The sequence below is a fragment of the Zeugodacus cucurbitae genome, chromosome 5, assembly GCF_028554725.1.
Source record: "Zeugodacus cucurbitae isolate PBARC_wt_2022May chromosome 5, idZeuCucr1.2, whole genome shotgun sequence".
NCBI lineage: Eukaryota > Metazoa > Arthropoda > Insecta > Diptera > Tephritidae > Zeugodacus > Zeugodacus cucurbitae.
In genome coordinates, this window is record NC_071670.1 from 20563120 (window position 1) to 20583907 (window position 20788).

At 35.9% G+C, this 20788-nt stretch overlaps 2 protein-coding genes across 3 annotated transcripts; one reads left to right on the forward strand and one right to left on the reverse strand.

The window, feature by feature from the left end:
* Positions 1–8839: 8839 nt before the first annotated feature.
* On the reverse strand, positions 8840–11433 carry LOC105215025 (serine--tRNA ligase, mitochondrial). Of its 2 annotated transcripts, none has more exons than XM_011188759.3 (3): positions 10599–11433; positions 9115–9484; positions 8840–9056 (listed from the first exon to the last, which is right to left on the reverse strand). In XM_011188759.3, the coding sequence occupies exons 1-3, from the start codon at positions 11348–11350 to the stop codon at positions 8946–8948; spliced, it is 1233 nt and encodes a 410-aa protein (XP_011187061.1). In that variant the 5' UTR covers positions 11351–11433; the 3' UTR covers positions 8840–8945. The 2 variants fall into 2 exon arrangements, with proteins under 2 accessions (XP_011187061.1, XP_054087453.1); XM_054231478.1 differs by lacking the exon at positions 10599–11433 and adding an exon at positions 9652–9779.
* A 1270-nt stretch (positions 11434–12703) lies between these two features.
* On the forward strand, positions 12704–15978 carry LOC105215027 (splicing factor Cactin). The gene is made up of 2 exons (XM_011188763.3): positions 12704–14452; positions 15597–15978. Exons 1-2 carry the CDS (start codon positions 12809–12811, stop codon positions 15783–15785), a joined length of 1833 nt encoding a protein of 610 aa, XP_011187065.2. The 5' UTR covers positions 12704–12808; the 3' UTR covers positions 15786–15978.
* Positions 15979–20788: the final 4810 nt, after the last annotated feature.

Sequence of the window (20788 nt, forward strand, 5' to 3'; positions counted from 1 at the left end):
CGCTCATAGGTGCGTTCTAGGCGCTCATAGAAAGCATCTTTGGTCACATCGTCCTTCTCTTCCGTTGGGGCGTGGGCGCAAATCAGCGATATGTTGAAGAACCTCGCTTTGATGCGGATTGTGGCTAGACGTTCATCCACCGGGGTGAATGCCAGGACTCTGCGACGGAGTCTCTCTCCCACCACAAATCCAACACCAAATTTGCGCTCCTTTATATGGCCGCTGTAGTAGATGTCACAAGGACCCACCTTCTTCCGTCCTTGTCCCGTCCATCGCACTTCTTGGATGGCGGTGATGTCAGCCTTAAGTCGTATGAGGACATCAACCAGCTGGGCAGAGGCACCTTCCCAATTAAGGGTCCGGACATTCCAGGTGCATGCCCTTATATCATTATCCTTAAAACGTTTGCAGGGGTCGTCATCAAAAGGGGGGTGTCTCATCCGAGGCTTTCGTAGATTTTTCATTGGGGGGTGTTTTTATGTGGTGGGTCCCAAACCCTACGCACAACCGCATAAGCGGGCTTCGCCTTCTCACTTTAGCTCGCCTTCAAACGGATGTCTGTTGGCTACCCAGAGGATACTTGGTCTAAACCGGAAGTCGTGAGCTGCTTGAACCATGTGGAGAAGAATCGTTTCTGGCCACTCCCAAGTGAGTGACAATCAAAAACTTTCCTCACTTGCGTGAACTTCTACACATGATTCCATCCTCCAATATGAAGCAATATGAAATTTCGATGTCATGACGCATCAGTGTGGCAAAGGAGCTCATTTCGTAGATCACTAGTAAGCGGGGAATTAAAAATTCCACCAAATCACCACTTCTTAGGCGACGCAGCTTATCCGCTAGAAACATTGCTTATGGTGCCAAAACGGGATAATGGTTTTTTAATATCGCAGCGGAGCAAATTTAACACTATTTTAAGCACTAACCCATTTTTTGTTGAACAGGCGTTCAGGATATTAAAACAAAAATTCAGAATTTTAAAATTTATTGGTGTACAGCTCGGTCATATTCCAAAAATTATTGTATTAACGTGCATGATAATACATAACGTGATTATAATCTATGAAGGTCAGCAAAACAGAGGAGGTCCAAACATCTGAAGTTAGTGTTCCATCATTGCAAAAAGATGAAGCCCAACAGCGCTGTTTTCAAGCTGAACGACAATTCTAAACTAAACAAGCAAGGAAGGGCTAAGTTCGGGTGTAACCAAACATTTTATACTCTCGCAATTTATTTTTTTAACTTTATTTATATTATATAATACACAATTTGACCCACATATTCGTCATATAACTATATTGTATAAAGTCCATTAAAAGTTGGAAACCATAATATTAGGTTAGAAGCATCGAGGTCCTCGTGTTCGATATATGTGCCTTAAAAACCTATGGTCCGATTTCGGCGACTTTTAGAATGGGGCTGCCACACTATATGCACAAATACTAGCAAAGTTCTGCACCGATATCGTCACTAGTGCTTACATTATATATTGTAATGTAAACGATTCCGATCGTCTTCAAAGTTCTGGTATATAGGAAGTAGGCGTGGTTGTGAAGCGATTTGGCCTATTTTCACAACATATCATTGGGATGTAAGGAAACTATTACAAACCAAGTTTCATTGAAATCGGTCGAGTAGTTCCAGAGATATGGTTTTTGACCTTCCATATGCAGCTTCCATGTGCCATTTCTTATGTGAAATTTAGTGTTTCTGACGTTTTTCGTTAGTTAGTTAACCCACTTTTTGTAATTTTCAACCTAACCTTTGTATGGGAGGTGGGCGTGGTTATTATCCGATTTCTTTCATTTTTGGACTTCTGTATTAAGAAGTGGATAAAAAAACGACTGCAGGAAGTTTGGTTTATAAAGCTCTATTGGTTTCCGAGATATGTACAAAAAACCTATTTGGGGGCGGGGCCACGCCCACCTACCCAAAAAAAATCACATCCACATATGCCCCTTCCTAGTGCGATCCTTCATACCAAATTTTATTTCCATAGCTTTATTTATGGCTTAGTTATGGCACTTTATGTGTTTTCGGTTTTCGCCATTTTGTGGGCGATCTTCACCCTGATCACTTTGGTATATATAACCCTATATCTAACTCGTTTAGTTTTGGGTGTTGCAAACAACCGTTATATGAACAAAACTATAATACTCTCTAGCAACTTTGTTGCTATAATACTCTCTAGCAACTTTGTTGCGAGAGTATAAAAACACAATTTGAATAAAACGAACATAAATGTATTTTATTTCATAAGATAGGAACTTTCAAAACTATAACAAATATATACTTATATATTTCTTATAATTATATAATAGTAATTATTTATAAACTATCCTGGGTTTTCAAATAAAGCCCGTAGCTGCTTTAATTCTTTAAATTTTTCTTTTTCAACTTCAAGTCTTTCACTTTCTATTTTTATAAGCTTCGTTTTCCTTTTCGGATTCTTTCTCTAAGAATTCGATTACGTCATTTTTTAGCTGATGTTGTAGGTTCCGTCAATTGTTGCAGTGGTGGAAGGACTTTCCAATGAAATTATAGAATACTCGGTCATTTCTAGTGGCACTTCAATACTAGAACGACTCCCAAACACTTCATCGATTTCACTAAAATATTCCCAATTTGATGCTGCTTCGCCAGAAGTACTGTTTCTTTTTTTTTATACGCTTATAAGTCCCCATTATGTTGAGGAAACACCTCGCTATTTCATCTCTTGAAAATGGAAACGAACTGTCAACGTCCCTCATTTCCCTTAAAATCGATTCCCAAATTGTATTTCTCTTTTTTTTGCCGGAAAATTCTGCTTCATGGCGAAGCCTTGTTGTTATGAATAATTTCTTCCGCTCGTATGTCCACTTATTTTTCTTTATAATATAAGATAAAACGAAATGATAAGACAATTTAAATTAGTTACAATAAATAAAAATGACTTAAGGTCCAGACCCAATGGCTGGCTTTACTTGCTTTCGTTGACTTTGCGTACTTTGAATGCTTGTATGACCAAATGAGCATTTTGAACGCTTTCAAAATAATGTCACAATCACTGCTGCCACACACTTTATTTTTTGTAAATCAGAAAGTCAATCAAAACTTGCTAATAGTTTCATGTTAAATGTTATATTATTATAAACTCTTTGTAAATGTCTACATACAAATATCAAATATTTTAAATATTCATTTTAATTATTTGTACTGGCAAACGCATATGTGATAAATATTTATGTGCCAATGTAGCATCAATTGTACTTTTTTCCCAAACTGGTAACCCTAGTTACAATATCAAATGTCAAAAGCGCCAAAAGCGCTGGCAAATAGAGCATAGATTTATTCGTAACTTCAAGCGCTTGAAGCAAAGCTCAATTTGGTCTCTTTTCATATGCTCTAGTATAGTTCTATTCAGTTTTGACAGTTCTCACAGCAAAGCATGTAAAGCCAGTCAGCATTGGGTCTGGACCTTTACTCTGCCATTGTCTGTTCTGCATACCAAATAAAATTGATGCACGCTTTGAATATCTGATGCGTTTAAAACTGAGTTGCAACCTCATTAGGAACATTAAGCGTTGCTAGAAAATTCAAGTATGATTTTAGGAACTATATGCATTGTAAATATGCATTGCAACCTACGTTTAGGAAGTCGACCTATCTGATCAGTTGTTGATTTTCCATGTCTAAAGCTACACTGATAAGGTCCAATCAGTTTTTTGGCACTGGGCTTCAGTCTTTCACGCAGTACGCTCGATAGGACCTTATATGGGATGCTAAGAATGCTTATCCCACGGTAGTTGGCGCCGATTGTGGGGTCTCCCTTTTTGTGGATTGGGCAGATTACACTGAGATTCCAATCGTCGGGCATGCTTTCCTCCGACCATATTCCGCAAAGAAGCTGATGCATGTTCCCTATCAGCTCTTCGCCGCCGTATTTGAATAGCTCGGCCGGCAATCCATCTACCGCCTTATTGTTCTTCAAGCGGGTAATTGTCATTCCAATTTCTTCACGGTCGGGCAACGGAGCATCTGTTCCAACGTCGTCGATTGGGAAATCGGGTTCGCCATCTCCTGGTGTTGTACTTTCACTGCCATTCTGCAGGCTGGAGAAGTGTTCCCTCCAGAACGCAGTATACTCTGGTCATCAAAAACTAGATCACCTCTGGGGGTCCTACAGGAGTGTTTTTGAGTGCTCTCAGAGAGCAGGAGTGCAAGTCGAGTAGAAAATCGCTCGGCTACTCGATGTCGAACATTCCTTGTTTTTGTTGACGTGTGCGCTTTTCTACACAGAGTCGGGTGCGTATCTTAGCTGCTATAAGATAGTGGGGCGAGTCGATGTTGGGACCACAGAGCGTACGCACATTAAAAACACTGGGGACATGTCGTCCGTCTATTACAACATGATCAATCTCGTTGCGAGTGATTCGATCGGGGGACAGCCAAGTAGCTTAATGGATTTTCTTATGCTGGAATCTAGTACTACAGACGACCATATTTCGGGCCCCAGCGAAGTCGATCATGGAGGCTGAATTTTCCGACTGTTGTGCCAAAGACACCTTCTTTACCTACCCTAGCGTTGAAATCGCCAAGCATGATTTTGACATCGTGGCGAGGGAAGCGCTCGTAGGTGCGTGCTAGGCGCTCATAGAAAGTATCTTTAGTCACATCGTCCTTCTCTTGTATTGGGGCGTGGGCGCAAATAAGCGATATGTTGAAGAATATCGCTTTTATGCGGATTGTGGTTAGACGTTCCACCGGGGTGAATGCCAGGACACCAAATTTATGGCCGCTGTAGTAGATGTCACAAGGACCCACCTTCTTCCGTCCTTGTCCCGTCCATCGCACTTCTTGTATGGCGGTGATGTAAGCCTTTACTCTTACGAGGACATTAACCAGCTGGGCAGAAGCACCTTCCCAATTAAGGGTCCGGACATTCCAGGTGCATGGCCTTAATTCGTAGTCCTTTATACGTTTGCTGTGGTCGTCATCAAAATTGCGGTTCCTTATCCGAGGTTGCTGCTTCCTATTCATTCATTAATTGTTTTTATGTGATGGGTCCCAAACCCTACACACCGCATAAGCTATATTCGCCTTCTCACTTTAGCCCGCCTCCAAACGGATCTCTGTAGGCTACCCAGAGAATACTTGGTCTAAGACGTTAAGTCGTGAGCTGCGTGAGCCACATGCAAAAGAATCGTTCCTGGCCACTCCTAAGTGAATATCAGTCAGAAACTTTCCTCACTTACGTGAACTTTTACATATGACTCCATCCTCCACGATTTTAGTTACTTTATTTAATAAATGCACAAAATTGATATCTCGCACTGTTTACGAGATTTCGACCGTTGAAGTTATGCATTAACAGCAGCAGAGATTGACAAGTTCTTTCGCGTAGAATTATTTTCTGCAATGGCGGCCTTCGGACGCGCTTAAAAAAAAACAACCCTGGTTGAGCTAACATCGGGGGTTATAAAAGTGGCGGAAATCGAAAGTTCTTTCGCGTAGAACTACTTTCTGCATCGGCGGCCATCGGCCGCGCTTAAAAAAAATAACCATTATAGTCCGATATATGCGAATATCTCGTAAACGGTGCGAGAAAACAATTTTAGTTAAGTGTTTATTTTGGGCTAATTCACATAAAAATGGTCTAAAATTTTGCCGTCACTGTAACTGCCTTCCCTAAAAAAAAGCGGCAGCGGCAAATGACTGTCAAAAAATTCTCATGCCCATACAATTTGTATGGCGCATACCGAAATAACGCGACGACGACGCTGAGCGGTTGAAATTTTCTATTTTGACAGAGCGTTCCGAAGTAAAGTTGGCTGCGAAAAACGAGGTTTCTCTGTACAATAAAATTTCACAACAACAATTCAAGTAAAAATTTTGATATTTGAAGTAAAATTGCCGCTTTTATTTAGGGATGGCGCATCGACATTAACGCTAAGCGTTAAAAAACGTTCCGCCAACGCTTTTAGTTAGGGAAGGCAGTAACTTAAATCTCCCTTTAAAACGTAAGTATGTATCTATTTTTAATATTTTTTTTATAAATGCAATTACCTTATTGATATTAGAAACCACGGCCATTTTCATTAAGCATTTTCACATATGACCCGTTCCGTCAAGTGATCATTTGGAAAAACAAAAATTATAAAAGATAGGGCATATTTTAAAAGAAATAAGTTCAAATACTTTATTTTTGTGCTTGTTCTCCGCAAGTTTAATCACTGAATAGCGCGCGTAAAATGATTGGCTACATCAAGCAATACACCAACCAGACTGTGGACACGGACAGTTTCAGACAGGCTTTAAACGCCGTAATTCATTAAATAAAACGTAAGACATTGACGCAACAAAAAAATGAATGCACACATTTCAGAAAGTCTGCCAAATACTTGCCATAGTGCTTCAAAAAACTTAGGGTTGTTGTATATGAATTCTAGGATACTGATCATAATTGCCGATCGTTATATAACATATCAGTAGACAGGGCAAATACACTGATGACTATATATAGCAATCCCCATAACCGTCGGTTCTACGTTACACCGCGATTGACTCGGATTTTCGGATCCGACCAAGGGCTATTATTTCAGCGACCCAGACCTGTCTGGATCGGTAAGTTCTAGTTTAAAACTGCCATCAATTGAGCAACACCTTGCAGCAGGGTTGCTCTCTATCCTTTTGATTCGCGCTGGCGTTGAGCCAAACCCGGGTCTAAGTGAATATTTTGCTGCGTATGCGCTAAAAGGCTCCATCCAAACTCCACCTCGGTTGGGTGTAACACATGCAATGGATGGACCTGTTCTGGCCTTAAGACCCACACGGAGTGGACCACAAGTTAGGTGGTCCCAAGCTGCCAACGCACAACCGCGACAACCGTCTCTACGGCAGTGCAATTAGCACCAGGTTTCGCATTGCGTCACCACCCATTGCGAGTGGCCAAGATAGAACCTCAACGGTCCTCCGGAGCTCCAGGCAGCATGACTCCCAGTCTGGTCAGACCCATCCCCAACCTTCATCCCGCTCCGATCTTTGTACGAGGGCCACAACGCAACTCCTGGTCCCTCGTACTATCTGTTCTGTGTGTCAGACCGCAATACGTCGGAACATTATATCGGTTAAGTGCAATTCTTGTTCTGGCTGGTATCATTTTCCGACGTGTTCCGGCGCACCACCCGTGAGTGGAGTGAGTCATTCGTTGTCCCATGCTGCAGGAGTCTGCCCCGCCACAACCTCAAACGGAGTCGCCAAACAAAACCCGAGTGCGACAATTTCCTCTGCGGGTTTTGCAGTAGTCAGGGCATAGGCATATCCGGTCAGGCGATCTCGAGGTCGATATATTTAATATATACATCCCCCCGTTACATGTTGCCTAACAGAATATCACCCGAACATCGGTGCGCTGTTTTGTGGTGAAAACCGATTGATACTTGGCGACTTTAACGCGCATCACGATCTTTGGCATTCTTGCCTGTCAAATGATCGTCGACGGATGGAGCTGGCAGAACAGATTGACGATTCAACATTCTGCACAATGAGTGACGTAGACCCCACCAGAATTATGGGTACCTGTAATAGCTCGCCTGATATTACAATCACTAGCGGTGGTCTGATAAAAAGCATAACCTGGCGACCTATGCTAACTCTCGCATCAGACCATCTGCCTATAATTGTCTCGATCGAAAAACCTTCTGACTTTATTTTGTGGACAACAGCACCTTCGTTAACTTCAATAAAGCTAACTGGGTCGGCTTCAAAGAATTTACTGCCTATGTATACGTTGACGAACGTCAATTCCGCAAGGCGATCACAGCTGCTACTGCTCGCTTCATTCCTGCTGAACGCATTGCGGAAATCCGCACTAACTTCCCAGCGGAAGCAGCAGTTTTAGCCAACGAGCGCGATGCCTTACGCCGATCCCTGAGATCCTCGTATAAGTGATCTCAATTTGGAGATTCGACGAACGGTAAATCAATATAAGCGGACGAAATGGGCAGAGCACCTGAAGTCTTGTAATCTTTCCACTGGTGTGGCTAAGCTCTGGACTACTGTCAAATCCCTATCCAACCCGAGAAGGCATGATGACCGAGTTAAAATTCAATTCCCTGGTCATGCCTCCTCGGACCCGAAAAATTACGCCAAAATGCCAAAAGACTGCGCACCACTTATGTACCTTCACCAGCGGGAAGGTTGCAGATGTCATTACTCATTGGACGAAAGAGTATAATACTTACCAAGCAGTTTCTGTTGGCATGCTATCGCAGAAATCACCCCTGCAGTTACCTGCTGGAAGCCGGTAATAGCCATGGAGAGTATCTTCCTGAAATACGTTGACGACTTAAATGACTATACCGACAGGACTTCGGATGTGAATAACTATAGATAAGCACTCAACACCATTCACAGAGGAGCTATTAACAGCTTCATTGACCCCCTCCCAGTGAATGGCGTATTTAGAGAAACAACACCCACCGTTGCAGATACAGAGCTCTAGTTGCCTCGCGAAACTTGAGAGACCCTTGAGCAACTTAGTTCTGGATATCGTAACAGACTAAACTTCTACCTATCCAGACTAGACCCTGACATACTCAACATATGTCCTGCATGCAAAGAGTCCCCGCATGACACTAACCACCTCTTTGCATGCCCCCTTAACCCTACTCACCTAACAACCCTTTCCCTTTGGTCCGACCCCAACAACAACAACTGAGGACTATATTCTGTAGACTTACAAAATTTGGGTGTAAGTATGTTCCACCTTGTCCCGAGGAATTTGAAAAATTGCTCCAAATTTTTTGGGTAAAATCTTACAAATTCTTGACATCACAACATAAATTGTAAAATGTAATCTTGAGATAATATTAAATTTTATTAACAAAACAAATAAATTATAACAAATATCTTTATTACATATACACATTTTTTCGTTAGTTTTACAATATCGAATGTCTACTTTAAAAATGCTTTATAAGTTTTAAGGATGGCACTACTTTATTGCGGGTCAACAACTTATTATTCAAAATATTTTGAAGCTCTTCAGGTATGCATACTGTCCCGTTTTCAATCTGCAATGCAAGTAATCTTTGTTATGTTATTTTAAAACTTAATCCATAAGTATATTACCTCATTTGACTCAATCAGTGCGATTAGTAGTCTTGGTATAGCAGCAGCAGTTCCATTAACTGTGTGCGCATATTTTAATGTTCCGTCCTTCGTCACATACTTTATATTAAGCCGTTTTGCTTGATAGTCTGTACAGTTACTGCAGCTGGATATTTCTCCCCACATTTGCCGCCCGGCCATCCAAGCTTCAATATCGTATTTTTGGAAGGCTGATGCTCCCAATTCGCATGGTGGCATATCAAGTACACGAAATTTTAAATTTAATTGTTTGAATAATCGCATTTCAGTATCCCTGAAACTTTCCAACACTGCTTCCGATTGGTTTTCCGAACATACTGTAAACATTTCGACTTTGGTGAATTGATGTACCCTGGGAGAAGTAAACAATGAGGAGCATTAAATAAATTTTAATTGGAGAAATCAACCAAAAATTTCAATATATAACATATTATATATATATATATTTTTAAATTGTTTGTTTGAATTTCGAAGGAGGGTATAGGCTTAACAAAACACGAAAAGAAGAGAGCGAAATACTTATGCCGATCGGCCGATGTCGATTCTTTCATGGCCAAATTTATTTAGTGAAAGAAGAAAAACAAAAACACATAACATCACAAAATTAGTAAGAAAACTTGATTCATAAATACCAAGGTGCGAGTAACTGTATGTACATTTGATTGAATTTTATTAATAGTAAAAAAGAGATTAAATATTCGCGTTTTCTCCAAGAAAAGTGATACGCCAGCTGTATAGCTTTATTGCTTTAAGGACAAATACGGACATTGAGGTAAACATTCGAAAATAGGATTATTACTTGTTTCTGTCTATGGTGAATGATTTGGCTTGAACAAAATTCGTCTCATTAGAAACTTAAAAAATCGACAGTCACAGTTTTTGGCCAATAGCAACGACGGTCTCTATAAAAATGGCATTATGAAATAATTGAAGCTTTGAATTATTATGATAAAATGCGAAAAAATTAGATATAGTTAATGTTTGAATAGTAACATTTCACATAAATTTCTTGGTAATCATCTTGGTCTGATTATTAAATGAAGCCACCGTGCATACTCGTTGCAAGTAATGCCGGCTTTAAATTCTGACTGTCTATTATTGGGTTTCATAAAAATATTACATGGTGTTTCTTATAAAACACCGTCCGTGCAGTTCCGATAAATAAATATTAGCTAATAATGCTGTAGATGAAAAATCTAGTAATACCACATGAATAAACTCTTGCTAGTATACTGCCAAGTGTACTATTTCATTTGTGCATAACTCCAATGCACTGAAAAAAAATTATTTGATAACTGAATTCGAAATTAAAATTGTATTTCCCTATGCACAATTCTCACCATATAGAAATTAGGAAATCTTCTAAGGCGAATCGGATCTTGACATTACATTTTAGCATTATAAAGATATAATTCTAAAGTTAATCCAATAATCAAGTGAATATGTTTAAGTGTAAATCTGTATACCTGTAAATCCCTTTTTCCTCATTTAATCCCGATGTTTCTGCGCGGTAACACCTACTCACAGCAGCAACTTTTAGTGGTAAACATTGTTCTTCAATAACTTGATCAAAAAATAAACCAGCTAGTGCCATTTCGGACGTTCCAGACAAACATTCCCCAGAGTCAATTTTATAAACTTGAGTTCGGTTCCCTTCCGTTTGCATTCCACACCCATTTATAATGCTACTTGGTAAGATATCGGGGACAGATATAACTTTGAAACCGTTCTTCTTTAAATATGACATAGTATATCGTACTAAAGACTGCTCTAAACGCGCAAGATCACCCATTAGGTAATAGCTTTTATGGCCGGCGAAATGCCCCAAATGCTCCATTCTTAAAACATTTAAATACTTACATACGTCAGAAAAAGGTTCAGCTTCGGTAGGGGTTAAGTTATTGTTATATACTTCACGTCCTTTTTCACCATAATCAACCAATCGAGAATGTGTACAATTGGGAAGCTTTCCAAGTTCCAATTCAATCTGACGTTTTATATCGACATCATTCGGACTTTTTTGCAGATCTTTCAGAAGAGATTTTATAGCCGGTACATTGTTTGTATGTTTTCTTAGCAAAATGTTCTTCTCAATATCGTCTAGAGAATTGTCATTCACACTAAGGCTGCATGATAATCTTCTTAGATTGTCTTTTGTCCATATAATCCGATAATTATTAAATATATTGTTTGCAAATATTTTAGTTCCAGCCATCATTGATCTAAGCACCGTATCAAACTTTTAAAAGCCAAGGGTAATCATATAATGCTTCCAATTAGTCTAGCTATTTGATATCGATATACAACAGATATTATTTCAATACTATCGGCAAAACCATAGCTGGTCATAAAAATTTTCTTGTTAACTATTGCCGTCATTAAATTGCAAATTTTTTAATTAACAATTATTCAAAAAGTTCAGTTGAAATTAGAAAATAATTTCTAAAATAACAGAATATAACCCAACATATATATTTATTTGGTATTCCCTTTGGGAAAAGTTAGTATACCATCCCACGATTTCGGGGTTAAAATGGATATGGGCGGATAGAGGAGGAACTTATAGTTTCCGAGATATTTCCAATTAAAGATTTAAAATTAACAATTAAAAAATTAAATAAAAATTAACACGTTATTTCACACTGTATCTTGAATTTTCCACATATATTTTGCACTTTAAATATGTTTACACTTCACTAATTTGTTTCCATATATTTATTTTTAACAAATTATATCAAAATTTGCTGCAAATAAAGATTTAACTTTTTACACAATTCTGTTCTTTCGCGTAGAACTACTTTCTGCATTGGCGGCCTTAGGACGCGCTTAAAAAAATAAATCTGGTCGAACCAACAGCGGATATTATCCAATTATGGGAAATAATAAAATCGTTTACATTACCCATTACACGATTATGCTTATTGTATTGTGATATAGACTTTCTTTTTGATTATTGTAATTCTTATAATTCGTTTACAAAATATGTGACACTTATTGTGTGTCAGAATGAAACCCTTTTTTATTGTACAAATAAAGAGAATTGTGCAAAAAGTTAAATGTTTTTTTTTTACAGGAAATTATAAAATAATTTGTTAAAAATTAATATGTATAATAGAAACAAATTTGTGATTTTAAATTTAAAGTGCAAAATATATATGTAAAATTCAATATACAGTGAGAAATAATGTATTAAAAATTGTTAATAATAATTCTTTAATTACAAATATCTGGGAAACTATAAGTTTGCGACGGCTATATATATATATATATATATTCGTAATCTGGAGATCCTCCTCTATCGGCCCATATCCATTTCAACCCCGAAATCGTGGGACGGTATACTAAAGCCGAGCCTTCCCTGTTTAGTAAATGTATTTGAAATTTAAAGTGGTATTGTTTTTTTTTTGCAGTATTAAATTATCTACTGTTGTGACGTGATTATCAAGTTGTCAAGACTTGTTTGGAAACATGTATGTCAAGACAGAGTTCAGAGATTCAGCTAAATACAATTTAGTGGGATATTGCCACAGATAGTATTAAAGATATAATAACTTTTGTCAGTGTAGACGGTTTATAAAATGAAAGTATCGACACATTACTCACATATTTAAACTTATACTTGTGTGTTTTTGGATGTTGTGATATCGTTGGATTTATATTTTATATACTTGGAGAAATGTCTCGTCAGCCAGATATGGAGTCAAGTTCTTCTTTGAATTTAATCAAAGCTCTAGAGAAGCGCAGAATAAAAGATAGTTTTGAGAAGAAACGTCTTAAAGATGATATGAAAGCGAAGGAAACCCCTGAAGAGAAAAGGGTTCGCCGTTTAAAAGAAAGAGAAGCGAAGGAAATGCGCCGCCGCGAAAGAATGGGTTGGGATACCGAGTACCAGCATTACACAGATCAAGACAATCCTTTTGGAGATTCAAACCTTACTTCTACATTTGTTTGGTCAAAAAAATTGGAAAAGGAAGGCTTACGGAATGTATCGACTGAAACTGTTGATATCCTGTCAAGGCAAAAGTTACTGGAAAACAGACTTGAACTTGAAAAAGTAAAGAAACGAAGGCAAGAACGTGAATTGGAAAAGCAAGTACGAGAAGAACAATCTGTTTTGCAACAACGTGTGAAAGAAGCTGCACAGTTTCAAGAATGGGAGTTGCAAGAAGATCAGTTTCATTTAGAGCAAGCACGTTTGCGAAGCATCATAAGAATACAAGATGGTCGTGCAAAGCCAATAGATTTGTTAGCGCAATATTTGTCAGGATTCAAACCAGAAGATACAAATGAAATACAGATGCACGAACCGTATGTTTTGTTAAATGGCTTAAGTTTAAAAGATCTTGAAGATTTACTAATTGACATAAAAATCTATGTAGAGCTGGATAAAGGTAAAAATACAGATTTTTGGAATGATATGACAGTAATTGTTGAAGACGAATTGTTTAGACTTAAAAAGAATGAAAACAATTCCGTTGAAAATGGAGCAGTTGGACGTAGAGAAGGAATACATGACTGCGTGGCTAGAGATGTCGCTGAGATATTTCGAAAGAAGAATGCAAAGCAGTTAAACGAATTACGTTGCAAAATAGAAAATAAAATAAAGTCTAGATCAGATGGTGTAGACATTAGTTATTGGGAAAGTCTACTTTCTCAGTTAAAAGCACACATGGCTCGCGCTCGTTTACGTGATAAACATCAGGAAAATTTACGACAAAAACTAAATATTCTTAAAAATAAAACGGAAGAAAATGAGAACTTGGTTGCTACGGTTACATCGAACGAACGAAACGAAAGTGCAACTTCTTCCTCAATTGAGACAAGCAGTAATGTTGATAAAGAGGCAAAACATGACTCAAACACATTACAAAAGTTTTTCGACTTATACGAAGATGGTCGGTATTCTCCAACATATATTTCGAACATTGAGGACGAGAACACTCTATGGATTGCCACAGAAGAAGAGAGCTTCCTTGAAATAGAATCATTACGTGCTAAAGCACTGAACAATAAATCTCAAAAAGAGTTGTATACTATTGAAGAAAGGAGTATGTGCAATGCAATGCGCAAAGATATGGGAAAAGATGAAGCTGAATTCTCTGTCGAAGTGCCGTTAGAAGTCGTTCAAGTAGCCTCTGACAAGTATAGACCTCGTAAACCACGTTACTTCAATCGCGTGCATACCGGTTTCGAGTGGAATAAATATAACCAAACACATTATGATATGGATAATCCTCCTCCTAAAATAGTTCAAGGATATAAATTTAATATTTTTTATCCCGACTTAATTGATAAAAATGTTACTCCACAATATTTCTTAGTAAGTTTCTTTATTTTTATTATCTCAGTCTACATATATGAATCAATATGAACTTTAGAAAGGGATTTTCAAATAAATAGATTTTATTTAAATACAAATAAAATGACAATTATCTCGTATCCTAGTTTTGAAGAAACATATTTAAATAATATGCAAAATCTATTGATGAATTCATATACATTAACTAGTGTTTAATCAAATAGAGTTTAACGCTCAATCTTTAATAATTGATATTATTTGATAGAGTTTAAAAATTTTCAGATCAAATGCAAAAGCATCCAACAATTTAACTATATTTTGTAAATACATTGCGCCCATTTCGTTTGCTCGAATGGGGTTTTTTCATTTTTTTGTTAGTAATATGACTAACAACATAAAACTTTTTAAACAATTTATTTAATATATAATTTATTATTAAACAAATACATTTATTTTATAATTAAATTACAGATATTATGAAAAATAGGGGTGAATTTCGTTTAGTCGAATGATGCAAAACTAAAACTACATTAAGCCTTTTACATTCCTCTATTCTGAAAACCATTTCATAACCGTTTTTTTCGAATCTTGCCTTGTATCCTTATAGCGTTACTTTGTTTTTTTTTATTGTTTAGTGTTCTGTTTAAATTTAACCGCCGAATTTTAAATAATTTCGCATAACTTGTCAAGATCTGTTCAGTTTTGGAGCAATATGCACATTTCTTAAGCCGTTTTCTTTATTCAGCCTTCTTTATTCAGAATAATCATAAGTAAATTGATTACAATCATTAAAAAGAAATATAAATTTTAAGGTTTATCATAAAAAGTAGAGCTTACCTTTTTATATATTTTTTAAATGATTTGTATACAAATTTCAGCTAAACGAAATACGCACTAAAATTATCACTTTATATATTTTTTTTTAAAAACGGTGTTTCAATGTATTAAGAAAATAAATGAAAACTCATTTATTGCAGAAAATATTCATAATAAGCAAAAAACCGGAATATTTTGTACAGTAAAGTCGAAAGTTTTTATGTTTGTGAATTTATTATATATAGAATGAATGGATACATTTTTTTATAGTAAAAAATATTGTATGGAAATATGTGATATAGCACTTACGGTTTCTCCATAATATTAATTAACGTGTTTATCTTTTCAGAAACAATGTGACGATAACTCTGATTTTGCGGTACTTCGTTTTCATGCCGGTCCACCGTATGAAGACATTGCCTTTAAAATAGTACATCGGGAATGGGAGTTTAGCTATAAAAGAGGATTTCGTTGTCAGTTTCATAATAATATATTTCAACTTTGGTTTCATTTTAAAAGATATCGTTATCGTAGATAAGCTTCAATTATTATTATTTTTTGTTTATATGTGGTTCAACTAAACTTGTATTTAAAATTAATATCATTAAGATTAATCTTCTAACTGTTAAATAACGTTTCCAACTGATTATAGGGCAGAGAATTTTTGTGAAACAATGTATATTCAATAAAGAACTGTCATTAATAAAAAACAACTAATAATACACGGCTAACTCAACATTTATTATTTTGCGTGTTTACAAATGTGAACAAGATTGTTATACTCTGTGCTACTTTTTGCTGGAAACAGAACTAGTGAGTTCTCTACACGATCAAATTATATAAAACTATAATGTCTTCATACATATATCATATATTACAAAATAATGTTTTAAATATGATGACAAATAGGTACTTCATTTTCTTGGTCACAAACACATCTAAGACCCCTTTAGGGAAGTTAAAAATTAAGATAGAACTAAAACACTTTCTAAACGATAAAAGTATATAGAATTAAAGTGATACACCTAAATGTGTTCCATCGTATATTTATTTGCGTACATTATATATATTTAAAAACAATTTGAGATTTTAGCTTATAAGTTTTACGACAGAACTTAAGTTTTAGCTTTATCTGTAATTTTTGTGTCTTTCATATCTTTGATACCTTCGCAATACAAAATCGTTAAAATAAATAATGAACAAAAACCTACAGCACAATAATGAGGTATTTATTTCTTGACTTTGACCCTGGATGAAACCCGGTGAATTTAATCTTAAATTTAAAAAAATTTAAGTAGAGATTTAATTTAATAAATATATAAATTATCCATATCATGTGTTTGGTTATAAAGAATAATAAAGCTTTTTCTTGTATCTTGTAAAATCTTGGAACGGAGTAAATGTTCATAAAGCCTTTAAAGGACAACTTTTAGTAAATTATTCTGTTGGAAACACTCGTGCCTAGGTCCTGAAAATAATTTTAATACATTGATTAAAAAAATATGTTCTCTTAACATATATGATATTGTTTTTTAAATCGAACGTTTGAAATTTTTGTATTCTGAAATGATAGCAATAGGAATGTAAAATATATATTTATTATTTCTTCTTTGATAATCCGCAATTAAAATTATAGCTCTAAGATTAATTCATTAACAAGGTTTGATTTGCTTTTAATTTTCTTAAGAATTTCATTCGTTATATTGGATATATCTTTTATTTTTTGAAATATTGATTTATTTATAATCAACTGATTATTGTTTTTGTCAAACACATTATTCTCCTATACAAAGCCGTTAGAAATTTTTTCACGGGACATCAGTAGATGTTTACCATTGCATACATACATACATATATGAGTATGTTTTGCATCAGCAGAAAGTAATCGGCATTTTCTTTTATTAAATATTATTTAAAAAATATTATTTTTCGTTTGCATTGTTTTACTTTTGAATTTCAAAATTTGAATTTTTGAATAAATGTAAGGGTAAAATCAATAACAACATACATGTAAAATAAGGTTAAGGAAAAATTAAATATCATATACTTAGTTCACTTTATTGAATACACTTGGACTCTTACCTTATTTGTATATAATATTTATTTATTTTCATATTAATATCTTAATCTTTTATAACTTTATTTTTTTGGTTATGTTGGATTAAGACCGGTGTTCTCATAATGTTTTAATTCATCTTATTATACTCTCGCAACAATGTTGGTAAAGAGAGTATTATAGTTTTGTTCACATAACGGTTGTTTGTGTCACCAAGAAATACAAGAGTTAGATATGGGGTTATGTATATATAAATGATCAGGTTGACGACTGGAGTTCAAAACCGTATGTCTGTCCGTCCGTCTGACTTTGCAAGCGATAACATGAGTAAAAATTGAAATATCTTAAAGAAACTTGGAACACATGTTCCTTGGGACCGTGAGAGGGTTATTTTAAAAATGGGCAAAATCCGAATATTGCCACGCCCACAAAATGGCGAAAACCAAAAACGCATAAAGTGTCATAACTAAGCCATAAATAATGTTATAACAGTAAAATTTTGAATAAAGAATCGCACTAGGAAGGGGCAAATTTGGATGTAATTTTTTTGGGGGAGTGGACGTCGCCCCGCCCCCGAATCGGTTATTTGTATATATCTCGCAAACCAATATAAACCTTTCTGCAGTCGATTCTCTTACGTACCCCACCACACATCATGAAAATAGTTGAAATCGGATAATAACCACACCCACCTCCCATACAAAGGTTAGGTTGAAAATTACTTTACAGAAACACTAAATTTTACAGAAGAAATTGCAGAAGGAAGCTGCACTCAGATTTTTTTTACAAATTGGGAAATGGGTGTGGCGTCGCCCACTTTTGGGTCAAAAAACATATCTCAGGAACTACACGACAGATTTCAATGAAACTTGGTTTGTAATAGTTTCCTTACATCCCAATGATATATTTTGAAAATAGGCCAACGTGATCAGGGTGAAGAGTGGAGTTCGTCTGTGCAAAGTGTAACTTGAGTAAAATTTAAGATACAGTTTGTCAACAAATTCTTTGCAAAATGAAAATTGACTCAAAAAATCACTTCCTCATGGTTACTGTTGTTGCTGTAATACTATTTTTTATTTTTCCCCATCTCTTTCAGTCAAATTTTTGGGTTTTTTATCTACTTATTGTATTATTTTAGAAAAATCTCAAAATGAAAGCTCTGAAAGTTTGCGTCCAGAGTTCTTCCAATGCAGTATATTTTATTTTTTGCACCTGAATAATGTTGTATATAGTCCTTAGCTTAATATGAAAAATTTTGGACACCTATTTTTTATTTTTTTCTTTGAAATAATGAAAATATACCAATTGGTTAAATTTCTCATGAACTCATTTGCATGACGATTCTTATTTCCAACTAGATCGGTATTTCCAATAATATCTGTGCAATTCGAAACATGAATATATGCCAGAATATTCCGAGAAGAACACGTGTTGGCTTTTTTTTTTAAAATGCCCCGTTCATTTCTCATGAATTCGTTCTTCGACATGTGCTTGCATTTTGCAAAGAATTGATTGACAATTGGTTTTTTGTTGTTTTTGCTTATTTGAGTCCTATCTTATGTTTTTGTTTTTACTTTTGTTATTTTTTTAACATATTCTATGACTAGATATATCCTATAATAATACTGTAAAAGAAAAATCATAAAAAACTAAACCTTTGTTACAGAAATTTAATGTCAAAGTTGATTTTTTGAGTCAATTTTCATTTTGCAAAGAATTTGTTGACAAACTGTATCTTGATGAAACTTGGAACACTTGTTTCTTGGCACCATAGGAAGGTTGCTTTCGAAGATGAAAATCGGAGAAAACCACGTCCACAAAATGGAGAAAACCGAGATCGCATAAAGTGCCATAACTAAGCCATAAATAAAGCTATGGAAATAAAATTTGGTCCAAAGGTTTGTTCTAGGAAGGGGCATATTTGGATGTACTTTTTTTTTGGGAAAGCATGGGCATGGCACCGCCCCCTAATAAGATTTTTGTACATCTCTCGTAAACTACTAAAGCTATATCAACGAAATTCTCAGGAGTCGTTTCTTTCAGGAAAATCCTTATATAGTCCAAAAATGGAGGATATCGGATTATAACCACGCTCACCTCCCACACAAAGGTTATGTTGAAAACTACTAAAAATGCTTTAATTCATTAAGGGAAAACACCAGAAACCTTAATTTTTATTATAAAGAAGGTACCCAAATTGGTATACAAAATTTGAAGTGGGTGTGGCTCCGCCCACTTATGAGTCAAAAACCATATCTCCGAAACCACTCGACCAATATCAACGAAATTTGGTTTGTAATATATTCCTTGCATCCCGATGATATGTTGTGAAAATAGGCTAAATCGGTTCACAACCACGCCTACTTCCTATAAACCAGAACATTGAAGTTGACCTGTGGGGTTACTCTGTAAGGCGTTGCGCAAGTGAAAATACTCGCAAACGAAAAAACATACTGTGTAAATGCGACAATCAAATCGTAAATTTAATAATTTTTTTTTATACTCTCGCAACAAAAGTTGCTAAAGAGAGTATTATAGTTTTGTTCACATAACGGTTGTTTGTAACACCCAAAACTAAACGAGTTAGATATAGGGTTATATATACCAAAGTGATCAGGGTGAAGACTGAAGTTCAAATCCGAATGTCTGTCTGTCCGTCCGTCTGTCCGTCCGTCTGTGAAAGCTGTAACTTGAGTAAAAATTAAGATATCTTGATAAAACTTGGCACACTTATTTCTTGGCACCATAGGAAGGTTGCTTTCGAAAATGAGCAAAATCGAACCACTGCCACGCCTACAAAATGGCGAAAACCGATAACACATAAAGTGCCATAACTAACCCATAAATAAAGCTATGGAAATAAAATTTGGTATGAAGGAGCGCACTATGAAGGGGCATATTTTGATGTAATTTTTTTGGGGAAGTGGGCGTGGCCCCGCCCCCTACTAAGTTTTTTGTACATATCTCGCAAACTAATGGAGCTATATAAACCAAACTTTCTGCAGTCTTATTTTTAGCCACTTCCTAATACAGTCAAAAAATGAAAGAAATCGGATCATAACCACGAAAAACGCTAGAAACACTAAATTTTACATAAGAAATGGCAGATTGAAGCTGCACTCAGATTTTTTTACAAAATGGAAAATGGGCGTGGCGTCGCCCACTTATGGGTCAAAAACCATATCTCAGGAACTACTCGACCGATTTCAATGAAACTTGGTTTGTAATAGTTTCCTTACATCCAATGATATGTTGTGAAAATAGGCCAAATCGCTTCACAACCACGCCTACTTCCTATATACCAGAACTTTGAAGATGATCTGAATCGTTTACATTACAATATATAAAGTAAGCACTAGTGAAGATATCGGTGCAGAACTTTGCACAAATACTACGTTTATAGTGTGGCAGCCCCATTCTAAAAATCGCCGAAATCGGACCATAGGTTTTTAAAGCCCCATATATCGAACACGAGGACCTCGATG

What these genes read in the sequence shown, in the direction of transcription:
- LOC105215027 (XM_011188763.3), top strand. Translation starts at nt 12,809, where the DNA reads ATGTCTCGTCAGCCAGATATGGAGTCAAGTTCTTCTTTGAATTTAATC. An exon ending in TTACTCCACAATATTTCTTA is followed by an intron (nt 14,453 to 15,596) that starts GTAAGTTTCTTT and finishes TTATCTTTTCAG; the next exon opens with AAACAATGTGACGATAACTC.
- LOC105215025 (XM_011188759.3), bottom strand. Translation starts at nt 11,350, where the DNA reads ATGATGGCTGGAACTAAAATATTTGCAAACAATATATTTAATAATTAT. An exon ending in GAGGAAAAAGGGATTTACAG is followed by an intron (nt 9,485 to 10,598) that starts GTATACAGATTT and finishes TACTTCTCCCAG; the next exon opens with GGTACATCAATTCACCAAAG. An exon ending in CACTGATTGAGTCAAATGAG is followed by an intron (nt 9,057 to 9,114) that starts GTAATATACTTA and finishes CTTGCATTGCAG; the next exon opens with ATTGAAAACGGGACAGTATG.